The sequence below is a fragment of the Sylvia atricapilla genome, chromosome 6, assembly GCF_009819655.1.
Source record: "Sylvia atricapilla isolate bSylAtr1 chromosome 6, bSylAtr1.pri, whole genome shotgun sequence".
Lineage (NCBI taxonomy): Eukaryota > Metazoa > Chordata > Aves > Passeriformes > Sylviidae > Sylvia > Sylvia atricapilla.
The window spans coordinates 46001962-46020654 of NC_089145.1; the positions used below are offsets into that span (position 1 = coordinate 46001962).

Sequence of the window (18693 nt, forward strand, 5' to 3'; positions counted from 1 at the left end):
GAAAGCTACGAGCCATTGCCTCCATTCTCACAAAAGATTATCTGATTAAAGAAGGGACTTAATGGTACTTTTCTAGTAATGTGTAAATCATCCATCTATATCCTGCTGATGAGTGTAGCTAAATGACAAGTAGTCCTAATTGCCTGGGCACTGAATATGCACCTGGTGAATATGCGGAGAAGTAACACAATGAGAGGTCTTGATGTGTTCCAGGACATGTGACTGAGTACCCAAGCAGATGGAAGAGGGTTAGCCAAGGTTTGCTTCACAAGCTGAGTGAGGAAAACTTGTTTCCATATGTGTGTGTCAGCTTTAGGGATGACTTAATAGGATATTTCCATGTATCTTCTGAAGTGCGTGATATTTTAAATGCCAATCTTTAATAATACCTTTCCTTCCAACAGGATAGTTTAATTTATACTTGCTTTGAATAGATAGACTAACACTGGTGTTACAAGGTGTGATAGGAACATGATCATTTCAGAAGAAATCATAGAAAATTAGGCTGCCTACTGCTTGCATGAAACAGAACAGGTTGATGGAGAAAAGTCTTGTGAAACTGAACATTTATTTTCAGAGATTGGAGTGTAATCTCTTTACCAATTCTATTATTCAATATTCTAGAACCCAGGTCGAGTCCTTATTGCACATAAACTGAATGGAGGCTATACTAACAGTGTTCCCAATGACCATATTTTAGTGGTTTTTATTCTGTCATGGGAACTGACAGGAACAATGTTTGACAAGCCAGAAGGTGGCATAGTAAGGTAACATACAAAAATGAGGAGTGCCCAGGTCAGTTGTTTAAATAGAATGCTAGCAGTTTTTCAAATTTCAGCCACTAAAACTCAGCTGTGGCTTAATAGTTTTGTGACTAAAACTAAATCTGGTTCGTTTGTATACTCAGATAGGATTATCAGCTTCTATGCTTCAAAGTGCAGGTAATCAAAAAGAAGTCAAAGAACAGTAGTTTTCTTCTGTAAGCTTTACTGCAGTGTTCTGCCCTGAGCCTATGACTTGGGATAAAGTAGATTTTCATGACTTCAAAAAGATATCTAATTTTGTAATCTAATAATGATCACATTATAAGATATCAAAAAGATATCTAATAATGTGATCATTTAGCCCCAAAAGCTAAGCATTTATTTTACTTGGCTGTAAGAATGAGGCATCCATAGTTCCTGTTGAATTCAGCTGGTATGATCTTCACCTCAGACTATTAACATATAAACAGAGGTTTATGTGATACCTGGTGGGTGGGTAGTATCACCTTTGGAAAGCTTCCCTGCAGGATTCTTTGATCTGTTCAAAGCCCTTATTTAATCTGACAGCTTTGTTCTGTTGACTCCTTTATGCACCTCAGGCACATCTTCTGCTAGCGGAGGGCTAGATTCATATTTGTCACTGTTCTAGGAGAAGGATTATGAAAATTTTTAGTGCATGAATACAGCAGGCACCACATTGAGTCCTTTTGTTTTCCCTTTGAGGTTGTTTTTGCTCTGGCACAGGTGGCTTCTCAATAAGCTTATAACTTTATGATCTAACTGGAACACTGCATGGCAAGTGCCATTAAGATGCTGTATTTTGAATGCTTTTTCTTCAAAAATATACAAGAAATATTTATTAGTTTTTTGCAAAAAGGAAAAAAACATAATACATTTCAGTGATGCTCATTTTAGTGATGTTTACATTAAAAATACCTGAAGTTATTTAAACTGTTTTTCCATTGTGATTAAAGTGAAATTAGGGCATCTGTGCCTGTGACTGAATTTTGTTTTGATTGTAACTGATTGATTCCAATTGCTGAATTACTCAGCTGCTTGAAAAACTGAGTAGTTCAATTCTCAGCGAGTTTTTAAGACTGATTCTGGGCCACTATAAAGTTCAGGATGACATGACAAGAATATTCTTGGAAGTTTCATCGGTTGATCTTTTATTGCTGTCATAGATAAGAGTATTTTATGATGCATGAAGAACTCACAGCAGCTGGCCTATCTTCTTATAATATAATCAGATAAGAGGACATAATACAGTGAGAGGAGGAACATCAAAGAATACCTATTCCTAATTATTCTAACTAAAAAGTAAAATAAAGAATTTGAGACAGACCAATTGTATTCTGGTGAAGCAAAACCCGGTACTTAAACTTATTCTTTTTATGTTTTAGTGTGGAACTGCAGCAATGGAATGCATGAGGCAGTATGTTGGGGAAGTGCTGGATTTCATTGCAGATATGCATACCTTAACCAAACTGAAGGTTGGTTCTGGCATACATTGTTCTAAAGTGTATGAATTTTTTTGACAAAAATAGTTTTCTTTAAGGAACCTGTCTAGGAGACATGGTAGGAAGTATTTGAGGATGACTGACAGGTTTTTTTTTTGTTTCTCTTTAAAAAAAAAAATATTAGTGCTGCTGTAGATTAGAGACTTCTGTGGTATCAGTACAAAGTAGCTTATGTGGCATTGAAATGGAGGCCAATTCAAATATTGTAAGCACACAATAAAAATGCAGGCATGATTTTTCTGAAATGTTGATGATAAGCAAATGTCATACTGAAGTCACTGTGAGAAATAGCTGTGTTTAATATAACCCAGGGAAGCAAAAAACTCCTTGCCTGTACAGCTAAGCATACTCTTGTGGATGAATCCTCTGTCTTTCATAGACACAGACAGACACTGAAATTTATTGGAAGCTCAGAGGTAATTAAAATGCAGTAATTAACCTAAAAAAAGGGGGTATCTTCTAATGGATACTGTTGCTTTCATTTTCAGTTTATATTCTGTTGAGATGGGGAAAAACCAAATAGTTCTTACCTGTATAGTTCTGCATTTTGGCTTCTTTATATTAGCTGAATGACAAATCGTTAAGAGGAGTGATAGGAAAATACTTCTGTTAAAATAAAACGTTATATTTTAACAGAATGCATTTCATCAAAGGATCCTAGTACTCATTAGCTGATCAAAACCTAGAATTCCTGTTTCATGGAGGAACTTCATGCTCCTATTACATTTCCTACAGAACGGAAATTCTCTAAGATGTTTGAAAAATAAATAGCCTAAGTAACATTAATGATCTGAAGTTTATTTTTGAAGCAACGAGATGAGAATTTTTACACCAAGAGTTTCTCACACACTCACTTGTTCACTGTCCCTCTGGCCCCTCAACCCCACCTTGTGCTAGCTCCCAGCTAAACTGAAACTTGTGCCTTGAAATTCACTGTAACTGTATTTTACTAGACAAAATAGTCCTTTTCTTAAATTCTTACCCTGTTGGCCATGAATTCCTTTGAATTGAAAAAACATAGTCTAAGGGAAGCAGCCTGTTATCCTGGAGTAGAAATTTACTTCAAAGCACAAAGTAATTAATCATTTGAAGTTGAATTGGATTGCCTTCCCACTCTATCCTATTAAGTTATTCACCCATTTCTGTTAAAGTTTAGAACGGCTTTCAGAATAGGTAGGCAAATGAATCATAAATAAGGCAAGAGATACATCTGGTTTGCTAGTTCCACAGGAAAAAAAAAATGGGCTTACCTGAAACCAGGAATGGGGAAAATTTGGTAATAAATACTTACAGGTATCCTCCCTCCTATGCAAAATGTTTCTGGAGAAAACTTTCTGTCATTAGGACTTTTTCCTTCTGCCCATCTCCCTTGAGCTGTAGTCTGATTTTTAGAATTATTCTTACAGTGATGAAGTCTGATGATTACTTTTTATCCTCAGTTGAACTATTTAAAAAAAAATAAAAATTATATATGGATATAGGTAGAACATGAACTAAAACTTTTACTGTTTTTTTCACTTTCATGTTTTGAAATTGGACAAGAAGCTCCCCAAACCAGTCATCTGTCCATTTAAAACTAAGTCAGAAATTTCATATTGTTTTGATTTAGCCATGTAATGCAGGAATCTGAGGACAAAATTAGCGTAATAGGAGAGTCAAATATGACCATAATTTTATGCATTGCAAAGAATAAGCTTTTCTGTCTTAGAAAATTAAAAGCCAGTTTTTATTTAAACAGATAAAACTTACTTTGTGGTTTCAACATGTTTGAGAAAATATTTGTAAGCATTTCTAAGTTTACAAATAGTCAGAACTTCAAACAAATTCACAACATCTAGATTCAAGTTTTAGCAAGCTAATTAAATATATTTACTGACATTGCTTGGGTTTTATTAGCAGAGGTGTTTTTCTCTTGAAAATGAGTCCTAAGATCATCCCGTTGTACAATTTCTTACAACAAGTGTGTATTATCAACAGCATCTGGGGTTATAGCTAACAAAGAATGCCATATGATTTATATGACCAGTAACAATCCCAACAGCAGAAGGTGGTTTTCAAATTTGGAAATTTCTTCTCTCTGTAGGAATTCAGAGAACAGACAGTTAAAGTTGTTTGTTTATATCCACTGTCATCTTTTGCGTATCCAAGAATAATTTCTTTGAAAGAGGCTAGTTATTTTCAGTTCTGTATATTAGGAACTTCTCCAGTAGAGAAAAGATATAAATGTTAATTCTCAAGATAATCACATTTCAATGTACTGTTTCTGTTCAGTTTCTTATGGTTTCTTTTTCCCTTTGAGATGGCATCCTAATTGGTAAAGTTTGGCAAGATTTTATTTAGAAAATTCCACCATTTTTGAAGATGTGTGATGTATCTGCCCATATAACTGTCTATCTGTTTTACCTGTCTGTATAACAAAGTTATTAAATATTCATGATAGCACATAGGGTTTTTTTTATCTTGAAACAGATTTTAAGCAATTTGATCGTGTAAGTTTCTGGGGTCAGATACTTATCTGTTACAAAAATATTATTGGTTCACTGGTTTCTATCCTGTTACAGTAATTGAATAACTGATGACCTGATTTTCTTGTGCAAAACATATGGCTCTCCTTTTAAGCAAGCAACTGCAGTCAGCCTGTGTTCTGTTATAGTCTAGTACCAGAAGGTAATGCAAAGTTAGCTTAATAGAAATACAGAAGTATCTCAGGAAGCAGCAGTGAAACATCCCTTAAAGCTGGCAAAGCTGAATAAATTATCTTTACAGGCATAAATATTTAAGTGTTTCTTGGTAAGAGGTTTGGCCTTTTTTATTGCCAGAGCTGAAAGGCATTTGTAACTGAATAGTGCAATATGGCTGACTAGTGCAATATAGTCATATTGCTGGTGAATAAGTGAGAGCTTCTTTCTGAACATGTAAATGGAATACTGCCCATGGAAGGCATTTCCTGCCCAGATGCTGTCGTGTTAAATGGTTAGATTATTTCATTTTTACCTAAGCTCTCTGGATGTGCAAGCACTAGTTTGTATTTATCAGCTGTTGAGTTTGCTGATACAAAAGCTGCCTATACATTTTGCCCAATTTATATTTTGTCTGGCCTCTTAGAATTGTGGCCCTCTGTGGAAAGATCTGCATCATACAGGTAGTACTAATACAGGGATTGGAGAATTTTAAAAAATCTATTTCTGAGCTTTGTTTTGTAGACACAGTTAGAGATCCTGAGAAGGAATTGAAGGGGAGTGAAAGAGAATATGTTGTTTTTTGGAAGAACTTAATTCAAGCAAAACACTCTTTTTGGGTAGGAAATCAGATCTTTGCCTTGCAGAGTCACATGAAGACTTGCTCTCAACCACTGCATGAAGACACGTTTGGTGGACATCTGAAAGTTGGTTTAGCTCAGATTGCTGCTATGGAAATCACCCGGGGGAACCACAGGGACAACAAAGCTGTGATCCGGTATTTGCCTTGGCTTTACCATCCTCCTTCGGCAATGCAGCAAGGGTGAGAACGCTTTTCCACAAGAAGGAATACTAAAATGAGTTAGAAATCTTCACAAAATTACCTTTTTATTGCCAGATTCCATAGATAAGACCCACAGAAGGAAGTGGTGGCAGTGGGACATTGAAACAGCTGCTGAGCATCTCGCTGATCTTAACAGGAGTTTGTCAATGTAATATTTCAGGTACATGCCAGAGAGATAGGGGAGGTAACTCCAGGGGCTTGACTAGAGTAACACTGGGAATTAGCTCGATTCTTGGTCTAGGTGCAGACAATGAAAAGCACACAGGCACTTACTTGATCAGTCCTAGAATTGCAAAAAATATTCTCTGAATTGTAGATAATACAATAGGAAATGGCCTTTGAAATTATGGAGTACAGATGAGTGAGAGCTCTTAAGTCTAGGCCTACTGCTGTATGATAAACTACTAACTTCACCTGGCTAAGTTAAATGAGAGAAATCCTGCTCAAGACGTATTTTCTGTCCCTTTTCAGTGTGAGAAGTCCTGATGTACAGTGTTTTACTTTCCAAAAAAAGAGGAGTACTGTCCCTTGTGTTGCAGTGACAATGAGTTGTTTTGAGTGTAGGCAATTGGACTGTGTTTCAATAAACCTGTACTTCTGTCCCAGCTTTGTCCCAGACTACCTGTCCAGGATTCTGGGGACTAAGCTGTTTAGGCTCCAGTCCTTAAATACATCTGCTTGTGCATTTTCATGGAGCATATCTGCTTTTGGAAATAATAGATTGCTTATCTCCTTGCACTTTAGCTCCTTACATGTAAAGAAAAGGAGCACATATTCTGAATTGAAAGTAATAGATTACTTTAAGATCCTATAGGGACTTGAGGAAGAGCACTGTATCAGATTTTATTAAAAAACCAAAAATTAATGGGATGCCTCCTGGGTAATATGAGTCTTTGACAATGACATCAAATTAGAAGGTAAAACCAGCAGGGAGAGTGGCCTAGTAAATAGTGATTTATTGATGGAAAAAAAAATTATTTTTTCCTGTGCCTGTGAATTCAAATGAGTATTTAGTCAGAGCTTGGAAGTGGCAAAGGGACAGACAAGATGTCACCAGTAAAGGGCTCTTCCTTTTTAGATTATATAAGCACAATGCTTTGCAATTAGAGGCTGCACTAGATGGTGGATAAATACTTTTGTTACAAAAAAGCATAGTCCCTGCCCTCAAAAGCACAATCCAAATGTGCAAGGAGAGGCTCAAGAACACAGAAATTAACTCCACTCTACCAGTGGAGAAGTGGAACACAGTGCAGGTAAGGAAGCTGCCTGGTGTCCAGGGGAGCTTGAGAGGAGCATTTCCACTTGGGCAATCCTTCCCATCTGATGATATCTGTGTAAAAAAAATCACTGTATGGGGAAGCAATGAATCTGTGAATGCTTTAACCTTTTATGGAGACTGTTTCTTCAATCCACTAAGTATGTTCTATTGGACTTGTATATGCTATGTCAAGGCCACCAAGTTCTGTGTGGTTGGAATCTTCCCGCAGTGATCTCTGTCTCCAGCACACTGAGACTGCATCTGCCAAATGTGCATAAGGAGACTCCATATTTTGAGGAAAGCCAGAAAACAGTATAATTGTAAAATCTGCTCTTTCTTGACAGGCCCAAGGAGTTCATAGAATGTGTCTCACACATTCGTTTGCTGTCCTGGCTGCTTCTGGGGTCTCTGACACACAACGTTGTCTGTCCAAATTCTCCATCATCTTGCATGCCTATTCCACTGGATGCAGGTTCACAAATTGCTGACCACCTTATTGTTATTCTGATTGGGTTTCCAGAGCAATCAAAGGTAAGGGGTTATGTGTTTTAAGTAGATATGTCTTATGTATTTGCCTTATTGCAAACATTTATTTTTAGTAAGATAAAAGGAGGGGTAAAAGCTTAATAAAACCCAGGACCCAGGAAAGAAACTCTACTAAGAAAGTAAAGGTTTTCTTACATACCTAGAAAACTGATGAAATGACTACACTTAAGTTTGAGGTTTGACTATTTCGAAATGTCTGAACAGAGGAGTGAGGAAAGAAAAACTGAATTCCAAACTGAAGCTTTAGCAATGACCGTCTCTGTAGCAAATCAAAGAAGTTATTTATTCTTGTTGTATATTTGCATTGGATAGCATGTAAATGATTTTATGATCAAAATAATTACAAACAGTGATGATTCAAGCACAACATTTTTCTTCAGGTGTTCAGGACAAGAAGAGTTATTACAGAATTTAAGACATTTGTGACAGTAGCTTAAGACAAATATAGCAGCAGTTTTTGACACCAACCAGGTTTTTATTAGTGACAGAAGCAGAATGATCACACATTTATCTTATACATAAAATTCTCCTTTCTTTCCCTCCACTCAGCCAAGACACTGGTGCTTCCCATTCATTTCTTTGGCTTTTTTTTTGCTCTTTCAAATGCCTCTTTCCAGTTACCAAGCAACCATTGCGATGTTTGGTGCAGTCATGCTGCCACAGAGCATGAATCCCTCTTGCACTTGCAAACTGAGAAAACATCTCTGACCAGAAGCATCTCTCTTGTAATGAAGTGGTTAATGTCCAGCAGTCCTGGAGGCTCAGACACTGTGATATATAATGAGGATTAGCAAGGAGCCATGCCTGAGTATGCAAAATGAATTCTCTTTCCTTGACTCTTTCATTGTGACTGTGAGCTGTCCCAGCAAAGCAGAAATGGATGACAGATTAACAGAACAGATGTAAAATCACGTGTTTTGTATGATAACTGTCCTTTCAGGTTCTGAAGTAGAGTCATATGTGCCAGAGCCTTCAGACCTTTCACAGATCGCAGTGGAGATTTCCATTAAGAAAGTTTCAGACATAGTCCTGAACACCTGTTTTGCAAAACTAATTTTATTTTGAAGAGACTAACCTTAATACCAGGCACTTAGATGGCATGGGAGCATATTTGCAAATGCAATTTTTGGTCTGAAAATATAAACCCATTTTTTAAACATGGCAAAGATGTTATCAAGTGTACTTGACTTACTAGCTCCTAATGGGGAGGGAGACAGAGGAAAGTGAGGGGCAGAACTGCACAGTGGGACACATGGTAGGGCAGGAAAGCCTCAGCACTGTATCTCAATACACTTATTTAAATAAACATTTTCTTCTATTTTCTGTTCCTACAGACATCTGTTCTGCACATGTGTTCCCTGTTCCATGCATTTATATTTGCTCAGCTCTGGACAGTGTATTGTGAACAAACAGCAGTAGCTCCAACAGTCCAGAATCAGAATGAATTTAGCTTTACAGCAATCCTCACAGCCCTGGAGTTCTGGAGCCGAGTGACACCGAGCATCCTGCAGCTAATGGCACATAACAAAGTGGTAAGTCAGGTACTGCAGGTGGATTTAGTACAGATTAAACTCAGAGGAGGCTTGGCTGTGTTTCAGGGGAATACAACAGACTATGAATAACATCATAAAGCGACTTTGATGCTTTTGAGAATTTAAAAGGATAGCTAATTAGTAGGGATTTAACCTCACAGTGGGCCTGAAACAGGATCTACCTGAGCAGCATCAGGAGCTTGAGTTGCTGTTTGTTGGATTAGGAGCTCCTTGCATCACTTCTCATTTTATATATATTCCTGCTCTTAGCTGTAGTCTGTTGTTTAATCTGACTCTGCCTTGCAGCAGAAATGAACTGTTCTAGGATAATTCTGTGAATATCCATTTGTTTATTTTTTACCGTGTGATGGTGAAAAAATACACAACTGCTGACAACTGGCCACCCATAATTCACAGGTTACTCATTATAAGTAAGCTACATAAATACCCCTTGAAACATTTTTGAGTAATGAATGACTGGAAGGAAGCATCTAGAGATAAGATTTAAAAGGGAAACATTCACTGTGTCCAGAAGTCATCCAAATCATTTGCTTGGAAATAACCTTTAAATGGTTGTTTATTTGAAATACTCTCTTCTGTTGGAGCAACTTGTACAATGAGAACCCAGAGGGCTTCCAGTAGCCCTCCCATAGCTGCTCCTTTGCTTGCCCTTGAGTAATGATTCTCTGTACCTGCAGGCTTAGGGTTAAGAGCTCATTGTTGATGGGCAAGGCCTATTGTGTTTTCCACATCCCAGATAGTCACAACAGGTCAAAACTTTTTAACTGAGGTGTTCAGTAGTAGTTTTCTGGCTCTGGAGAGCCTGATGTTGGCTTTTAGTGGGAAACATTTTTATACATGGCCCATTCCTCTCAAGTTAGGTCTTAATGTTTGGGTTTTAAAGGTTTGCTGCTACCAAGGTTTTCACTCTTGTTTTGTTTGGGTTTTCTTTTTTTCTTTTTTAAATGTAGACCTGCCATGTGTAGGGAAATTGTTTTATATAATTCCCCTTTGCCCATGTGAAACATCTTCCATCTCTGGCAGGTATGGACCTTGCCCTTTTAATTGTAATTGCATGGGCTGCAGTTGAATGTCTCAGCTAATTACTATTTCCTGTGTCTTGTCCATATCAGGCAAGGATCACCTAAAGCTGTCCCCAGATGATATTTTAGCCTCTGAGATGTGGTGTGGTCTCTGGTTCACAAGCCATTGCTGAGAACAGTAGTTCAGGAAGCTCCATTTGAAGGAACAGGAGGTGTGCGTAGCATTTCCAACCAACCAGTTGTTTAGTCAGACACAAAAGCCTCTTGTCAAGTCCTAGGGACAAGAATATGACTGGGAAGTCCCAAGTTCCAAGCCTTTTTCTGAAAGTATATCATTATGTAGCTTTAGAGCCACAGTTAGTAAGCTCTCTGCCTCAGCTCTTGCTCTGTGAAATGTAGATAATAATACTTGCCTGTCTCACAGGGATGTTGTGAGGTTAGTTAGAGTTTGTGAAGCACTTTGAAGATGAAAAGCACAACATAAAAGCTAAGTTTATTATTATCAAGGGGAATTTACGTGTAGTTTAGACAGGTGCTGTAAATAATCATTGCTGGCTCAGGGTGCTTGTCTTGTACCTGTGAATTTACACAATATAAAGCATAAAAGCTGTCTACTCCCAAATAACTGATATTTGCATCTGTCATAAATTATGATACAAAATGGAAGAATTACAGACTAGCTGTCAGTTCAGAACAATAAATTATCTTTTGATGGAGGATAAAAAGATGGGTTTTGTGAGCATGTTAATTTTCAAAGATTCAACAAATAAAAATACCAATTTCTGACACACAGATTGATGAGAATTTCATAGTGAAGGCATAAAAAAACAATTTATGATGTCTGAAAAGAAGCCAAAGACAACTTGTTTTGATGTGTGGTAAGAATTAAAATATATCAAGGATTGAAATACTTAACAGATAGATGTTATCACACTGGGGTGAAACGAAATAAAGAATAACATCCCATATGTGCTTATGTAATATTAAGTCTTGTATGTCAGTGGTTAATAAATGCACACCTGGTGGTACAGTGTAACTGCCTAGCAAATACAGGAAGATCCTTCTTAGAGACTGTTGGCTTATTTCACTACATTGTTATGCTGGATAATTATTTGGTTTTACACTTGATTTTTCTTTTCCAAGATGGTGGAAATGGTGTGCCTGCATGTGATCAGTTTAATGGAGGCTTTACAAGAGTGCAACTCTACTATCTTTGTAAAGGTAGGCATACCATATCATGAATATTTATTAAAGGATATTACCTGATTGTTCTGATATCTAAATGTATTGTCCTTTGCTTCCCCTCCCACTCAAAAAAAAAAAAAAAAAAAAAAAAAAAAAAAAAAAAAAAAAAAAAAAAAAAAAAAAAAGAAACTGACTTGAATGTTAATGCCACAATATAACCTAGCAGGGCAAACTGAAAAATAAAATCTGTGGTAAGAAGACCAGATCACAATCTCACATTCAAGTTCTCCTGATTTTTTTAAAAATTAACACCTAATCTACTTCCTCTTTCCATTGCTACTAATGTCAGTAATGATTTTATTCCTCTAATAGACACAACTAATGTCACTGACTTTGAGAACTTCTAGCTATTGCCTGAATTTTTGGCCATTCTGTGTCTTTTAATCATCATAGTTCATTTGCAGATCTCCTCTATGTTCTGAGCCTCACATTCTTTTAGGTAAATAACAAAAACTTTTTTCCACAGTGTATGAGTTGTTTCTTTGGAAATCCATAGCCAGTCTTCCATGGGTTATCACAGTGTTTGCAGAAGGGTTGAGGAAGTCTCACAAGCATAAATCAATTTTACTATCCTTTATTATGTTTTCCCAGTGCAAGAGAGTTTCCACATAAGTAGTTAAGGTTAATATAATTCTTCTGTTGCCATGAAGGAAATTTCTGACTATTGCTTTACTCCAGTCTTTTATGATCAAGTAAGAACTGAAAATAAAGTAGCTAAAATTGAAGGTCTTTATGTCAACTGACATGAAAGCGTTCACACTTATTGTGAAAATATAGATTTGTAAGGTCTTGATTCACTACAGAAATTTTGTCACTAAGGGATGTTAAAGTGATTATGGCTATGTCTGAAAGATATATGGGCTTCTCTTTTTGCCAGTCCAGGATGTTCAGAATTTGACAAAGATGAAGAGTGGCTTTAAAGCTGTGAAAAGAGAGGCCTTTAGGGCCAAATCCTTGCCACAAATCAAATTAATGCCTTCAAGGAGTTAGGTTTGAGAGTATATATCAATGTAATGCTAAGTCAGGTTAAAAGGACATTGTTGTTACTATAAATTCAAGCTCATAAAACCATGGAACTCTGAGTTAAGGTGCTAAGCTTTTATGTTTGGTGAAGGGAGATGGAAGAGAAGAATTTGGGTGACCAAATCCCCTTTACACAGCCCTAAAGTGGAATCTTGCATGAACAATATACATGCATAACAGTACTGTAGGATTCATAGTTCCAGGTTACTACTTTTTTTTCTGAACTAACTGATTGTAAAAATATTTATTGTAGATCTGAATGAAAAATAAGTGCCATGATTTAGGGACTTATTGTATGTTTGAAGTCCTTCAAAGGCACAGCGGTGCAAAGCTCATTCACACAAGAACCAGTGAGTGGCTTCTCTAATTTAAAAAATCAAATTTGAGACAGTCTCTTCTTTAGTGACTGTGAAATGAAATGAAAGTGTTCCACTTCCCTCCTGCTTTTCAATGTCAAAGGAACTGGGGAAGTGGCCAAACCATGTTAGGCACTGGTGTTGGAGACCAGTACCTTGCTGGTCACATCTTTGACCATCAAATGTATCTCTGAGGAACTTGGGAGCCTACAATAAAGACAGGAACAGCTCAAGGCCTTTTGCAGGGACCCAATGTTTTTGGGCAGCTCCAGCAGCTACTGTGCAGCTTTTCAGAGAGTTGGGCAGGCAGCAGGTTTGGGGAGCCAGAACAGCACCATGGCCAGCCTGTTCTACAGTCTGGTTTCCCTTTAAAAATGAAACTGGAATGAATATAGTTCTGTTGAAAATATAAACTCAAAAAATTTGATAGTGTCTGACAGCACTCTGTTCTTCCAACTGTTCTTTCTAACTAGTGTTTTGTATTCTTCCTTTGTGAAGAAAAGGCTGGCTGAGGATTAGTTAATAAAACTCAAGTGCTTCCATAAAAATGTCTTCTTGTGTGACTTATCTATCTGGCAGCTGTAGCATTAGAGAGTTTTCTTGCTTGTGCCTGCAGCAGAATGTTTCATTTCCCTAAATATGTCCAGGCCCTGCAAGACAGAACTAGTGCTGGAGGACAAAGATCTGTATCTGACCTTAGACTTGTCCAGAAGAGATACTGATAAAAGCTAGTTTCCATAAGTGCCCTTTGCAGTCAGTATTTTTGGACGTGATTCATCTTGATCTATTTTAGATACTTGCTTTGGGACAAGATGAACTGGATGTGAAGTGCTTGATTCTCTCAGCTGACTGTAAAAGTTGTCCAGTGAATTGGTTCAGATGCAGAGGGGCACCCTAAGTTTTCCAGCTGGCTGCCCTTCTTCCTTGATGGACTTTTCACACCAGTCCTGCCACCACTGGCTAACTCCACAGGAGCTCCATCAGTGGCAGATGAAATTGTCAGTGATGTTTTGTTGATGGTAGTGGAGTGTGGAGCATGGCCTCTCAGATCTGTTCCCTCCTCACCAAAAACACACATTGGGATTGTGGTCACTGCATCTAATTAAGCACTTCATTAGTGTGAGAGCCCAGGGAAGGATGTACAGAGCTCACATGTCTGCTGCATCTGGCTGCATTCCAGCTGTTTTAGCATTCATCTGTCTGTAAATGCTGAGGTTTGACTATGGTTCTTCATGTGGTAGACTAAGTAATGAGTCCTGACAGAGCTGCATATAATTCTCCAGCAAAAGAGCACTGAAATTGAAACAATTATCATTCCTTTCACAAGGGAAACAGCACTTTATCTAATGTTGTCAATAGTGATTAGGTTTAACTTGCAGCTCCCGGTAGCATAATTGGCAAATTGTAAATTTTAATGCCATTTGGAGGAACATTTTAGAACAGTAGCCTCAGTGGTTAAATTAATATTGAAAAACATGAATACTTTTGGTAGAAATTCCTCTCTGGCTTTCATAAGGTTGTCATGTTACACTTCCTCAGAAGTAAAAGTTCCCTGAAAAGAGGAGTCTGAAATACATGTCACTCCAGTCCAGTCGCAGCTGACAAATTTGCAGACCTCCTCACCTTGTCCTTCTGGGTAGCTTTTATCTCTGCTCCTCAGCCTTCAGAATATCTCACATTCTGCAGTGGAGCACTGATGTACCTGTGGCTTAAAAAATGTTGGTTACCATTTAAATATATGACCTATTATTAAGAGCTACTGCTGCATGGGGTTTTTTTTCATTTCTTGATGTATACCTCACCATGTAAAATGTTTACTCTGTTTACTCCAATATTGCTCACCTGCACAAACAGATACCTTACAAGGATAGTAAGATGTGACTTCCTGTAACAAGTTTAATTCTGTATTTTCATCAGTGCCTTAAAACAGGATATCAATAATTGTTACTGGTGACAAGGGAAATTGCTACTATAAGACAAGGGAAACTGGCTTCTTTACATCAGAGAGTTACCTTCTCCAAGTACTTAAAGTAACCACATTTTCAGATTCCTGGTTCAGACCATGCCAATTCAAATGGCTAACTGCATTAGATGTATCCTTCTCCGTCTCACAGTAACTGTAGCATGTTTACTGTCACTTGTATAATAAAAAAATGCATGTCTTCTTGCAGCTCATACCAATGTGGCTGCCAATGATACAGTCAAACCTAAAGGTAAGTTGTTTCTAGTACCTTATCCTTTTATTGTTAGTATTATACATTTCTGTAAATTCTGGAAATAAGACGTGATCTCCATATTTTCTGAAAATAGATTATTGTAGCATATGCAGTTGAGATGAAAGTGTGAGCATAGATGGAGCATTATTTGCTGAGATACTTGCCCTCTAGTCAGTACTGCTCTCCTTTTCCCTTCTGGAACACTTTCCTCTGCCCAGGTTCTGCTTTGGGGTCTTTCCACTCTATTTACTGAGATTGGTTGTTCCCTGAGCTGTGGTGTTCTTAATGCCTTAGGCTTGAGAGTTCCCTGAAAAATCAGGATTGGGACTCTAACTCAGGAGTTAGATTTGGGTTCTAAAGGAGATATTGTGGGCCTATTTGCTTGGGTCAAACTCTAACCATCTGGCCCTCTTTGTAAGGGAGAGCAAAGTGGATGTGTGGTTTGTGAGTCAAGAGATTTTTGGTGAAGACAAGAAAAGTTTTGGAGTTGGTCTCAGTAAGGAGTTGTGTCTGTAAGCACATTTACCTTCCACGGCAACACCACAGGGCAGGATGTGGAAGAAAGAAATTTGACATGGGGCAGTGTAAAGAACTCCCTGGCCAACAACCAGTACCCTTCACATTGCTATATTAATGTATGTATTAAAGGTAAGAAACTAAATGTTTTGCATCATTTCAACAGCATTTATCTGCTGGACTTCAGCTCCGCCTCCAAGCCATCCAGAGCAACGTCAACCATCACAGCCTGAGGGTGTTACAGGGGTCAGGACAAATGAACAATAGCTCATCTGTGCTCCGCAAGTGGCTGCAGTGCACCCAGTTTAAAATGGCTCAAGTAGAAATTCAGTCATCAGAAGCTGCGTCTCAGTTTTATCCTTTATGATTCATGTAATTTGTTCCAAAATATTAATTTTTTAGCCTAGCAATAACAGGATTAGAGCTGTAAAAGACCTTTTGTATAAATCCATATACAGAGTATATACTGTAGCTACACTTTTTAGCCTAGGACAGATTGTGAAAAAGCTTATAATGGGTGAAGATAAGAGCCTGCTCCTGCCAGTTTATAATCACAGTTACTCAGGATCAACAGGTTCCAAGTCTGCGTTCATGAACATGGATTGGACTCAAATCTATCATATTGTACATATCTCTCTGATCATTGAAATAACTTGTTCTTAAATGTTCCTTTACATTATTTTTGAAGCTAAGACAAAAATCACTTTCCTTTAACTTCTATTTTTTTTAAAAATAGAATTGTGGGTATTCACAAACATGGAAGTGCTATGTTGCTATTTTTTGACAATTACAAAGAAAATAGGGTTTTTAGGAACCTTTATATAAGTTTTTAGGGGGGATGTCTTTTTTTTTTTTTTTTAGATTCACAGCTGGCAATGCAATAAAATCTGTCACTATAAAACAGTGATGTTCTAATGAGGCTTTTTGTCATCATCTTCTGGGAAAACAGCAGCTTGTAAGGAGAGTTGTTATGAAGTGCACTTAGAAATTAGGTTGTTAAACTGTGCCAATTAATTTGTGGTTTTTTTCAGTACATTTTCCAAAACTGCCAGGTCTGATTTATTTTTTTTTTTAAGTACTGCTTTTACTTCATTGAATCTCTGTTGCTCTTCTTTGTAGGTTTCATAGAAGCCTCTTTAATTTTGTGACTACTGTATTGTATTCTTCTGTCAATTCTTGTATACAGTGCAATTAAAAAGATATCCCAAATCTATTCTTATTGATGCCTACAGAATTTATGTTGCAAACTTCAAGAGGAGCATGATTGGACTTGATACTTTTGCATAATGATATTTACAAATCCCAGTATTTGCATACTGTTGCATACATGATATTTAATAACAGATGGATTTTAATATCATTAGGAGACTCAGCCAAAGCCCATTGGAATCTAAGAAGAATCAATTAACTCAGTGGATTTTACATAAAATCTTGAAAGCATAATGATTTACCACCTCTTATAATAAATATTTAAATCTGTGCAATCCCAGTTGTATTTTCTGTATTTATTCTGTAATGCACTGATTAGAAAAATAGCAAATGTTAAGTTGTATATTGGAATGGTATTAAATTCCTAGTGTTAATTACCACTGTTAGAATCTGCCTGAGTACGTTTCAGGTTTTGTGAAGGGCCAGTCTTCCCTCACTGATCTACTAAAATAAAAATGGAAATGTTTGCAGATATGCCACTAAAGTACTCTTATGCTTTACAAAAACAACCAAAATAAAACCAACCAATGAAACAAAAACCAGTAGAGCATGTGCTAGCTTGCCTAAAAAATGCCCCTCTGAGTGTTTTCAGTGGAGGGAAATTGATTTGGATAATCTAAAACTGAAAGCAACCTAAAATGATCTACATGGAGGCTGGGGATGAAAAAACAGTAGGGATAAAAATAAATGAGGGAATGAGAGAGACCCTCCCACTGAGTCAAGATTCAGAGTGGACCCCCTTGCCAAAGTGAGCCCCAGACATGGCCAACAGTTTTTGGGCCTAAAGGTTAACAGCACTGAATTGATAGCCTAATTTAAACAATTTAACCAAGTATTCTACAAACACACCAACTCACTTAGAAGCCTATCTTACACACCTAACATACTTAAAAATCCAAGAGAGAACATTCACAGTACACTTACTACAGCACCTTCACACTTCTGTGCACACAGACCTAAAGAGCATGTACAAGGTCCCTGTGAAAAGTTCCCCTTAAGTGCAGTACTCACATCGGGTGCCTTTGCATCTTCTCAACAGGTGATGGTGAAAGTGAGCTCCCAGGAGTGGGGGTAGCAGCCCAGGCTCAGTCACCAGCATCTGCTCAGAGGGTGGTGGCCAATGAGCCTTTCTGAGATTATAGTGTGGCTTGAGGAGGAGCAGGGAGGGGGATGCACCACCTTGGCATGCTCTTGAGTTTGGAGTAGGTTCTTCTCGAATATTAACCATCTTTCTTGCATCCCTCTTTCATCCAGGATCTTATCTCTTGGGATTCTTAGCTCTCTTATCTCATGTTGATTCCCCATACTGTGTGCATTAATATACAGGTATTTCAAAGGGGTGCCCAGCATGATTTCCTGAAGGGGTTCCAGGATTTTCTCCATAATGATTCCCTGTAGGCACTTCCCTGCTCATCTGCAGAATGCTGGCGGTTGAGCCATGTTTTGTTGATTTTGGGATCCCTTCCTTTCACTCCAAGCTCTGTCACTCCCTCAGGGGGGTGCAATACCATGCTAAGTGGTATGCAGTTGGAACTTTGCCCTTGGGCAAAAAGGAGCTGTGGTCTGTGTTGTCAGTGGGACTCGCTCCTTCCATCCCTCAGCTGTGTCTTCTTCAATCTTGTGCCTGCAACACAGGTGATACCTTTGCTAAGTAACCACATTAATAGGGGGTCCCTGTGTAGGGGCTGGGGTCACCTACTGAAATGGAACTGCTGTTGGACCCCTGAAAATGGGACATGTAGGAGAGAGATTTTTGCTTTTTAATATGCTGTGATCTGGTGAATCTGAAAGACCAGGAGAGGGAGGGAATTTCAGGCCCTTGGGCATGAGGTGGGTGAACTCAGATGGCTGCAGTGGAAATTGTGGAAACCTAAAAGATGAAGAGATGATTTGCAGGAGAAGAGCAGAGCCTGAGAAAGCTTCTTGTTGAAACTCACTTCTGG

The 18693-nt window shown here is 37.9% G+C and overlaps 1 protein-coding gene across 1 annotated transcript in view; it reads left to right on the plus strand.

The window, feature by feature from the left end:
- Nucleotides 1-17283, plus strand: part of UNC79 (unc-79 homolog, NALCN channel complex subunit) — a 103105-nt gene extending 85822 nt beyond the window's left edge. Inside the window, exons 45-51 of the mRNA XM_066321798.1 lie at nt 2168-2257; nt 5610-5785; nt 7409-7595; nt 8945-9142; nt 11329-11406; nt 14981-15022; nt 15708-17283. Coding sequence (XP_066177895.1) covers nt 2168-2257; nt 5610-5785; nt 7409-7595; nt 8945-9142; nt 11329-11406; nt 14981-15022; nt 15708-15908 — 972 coding nt within the window. The 3' untranslated portion in view covers nt 15909-17283. The remainder of the gene's footprint in view (nt 1-2167; nt 2258-5609; nt 5786-7408; nt 7596-8944; nt 9143-11328; nt 11407-14980; nt 15023-15707) is intronic.
- The last annotated feature ends 1410 nt before the right edge of the window (nt 17284-18693 follow it).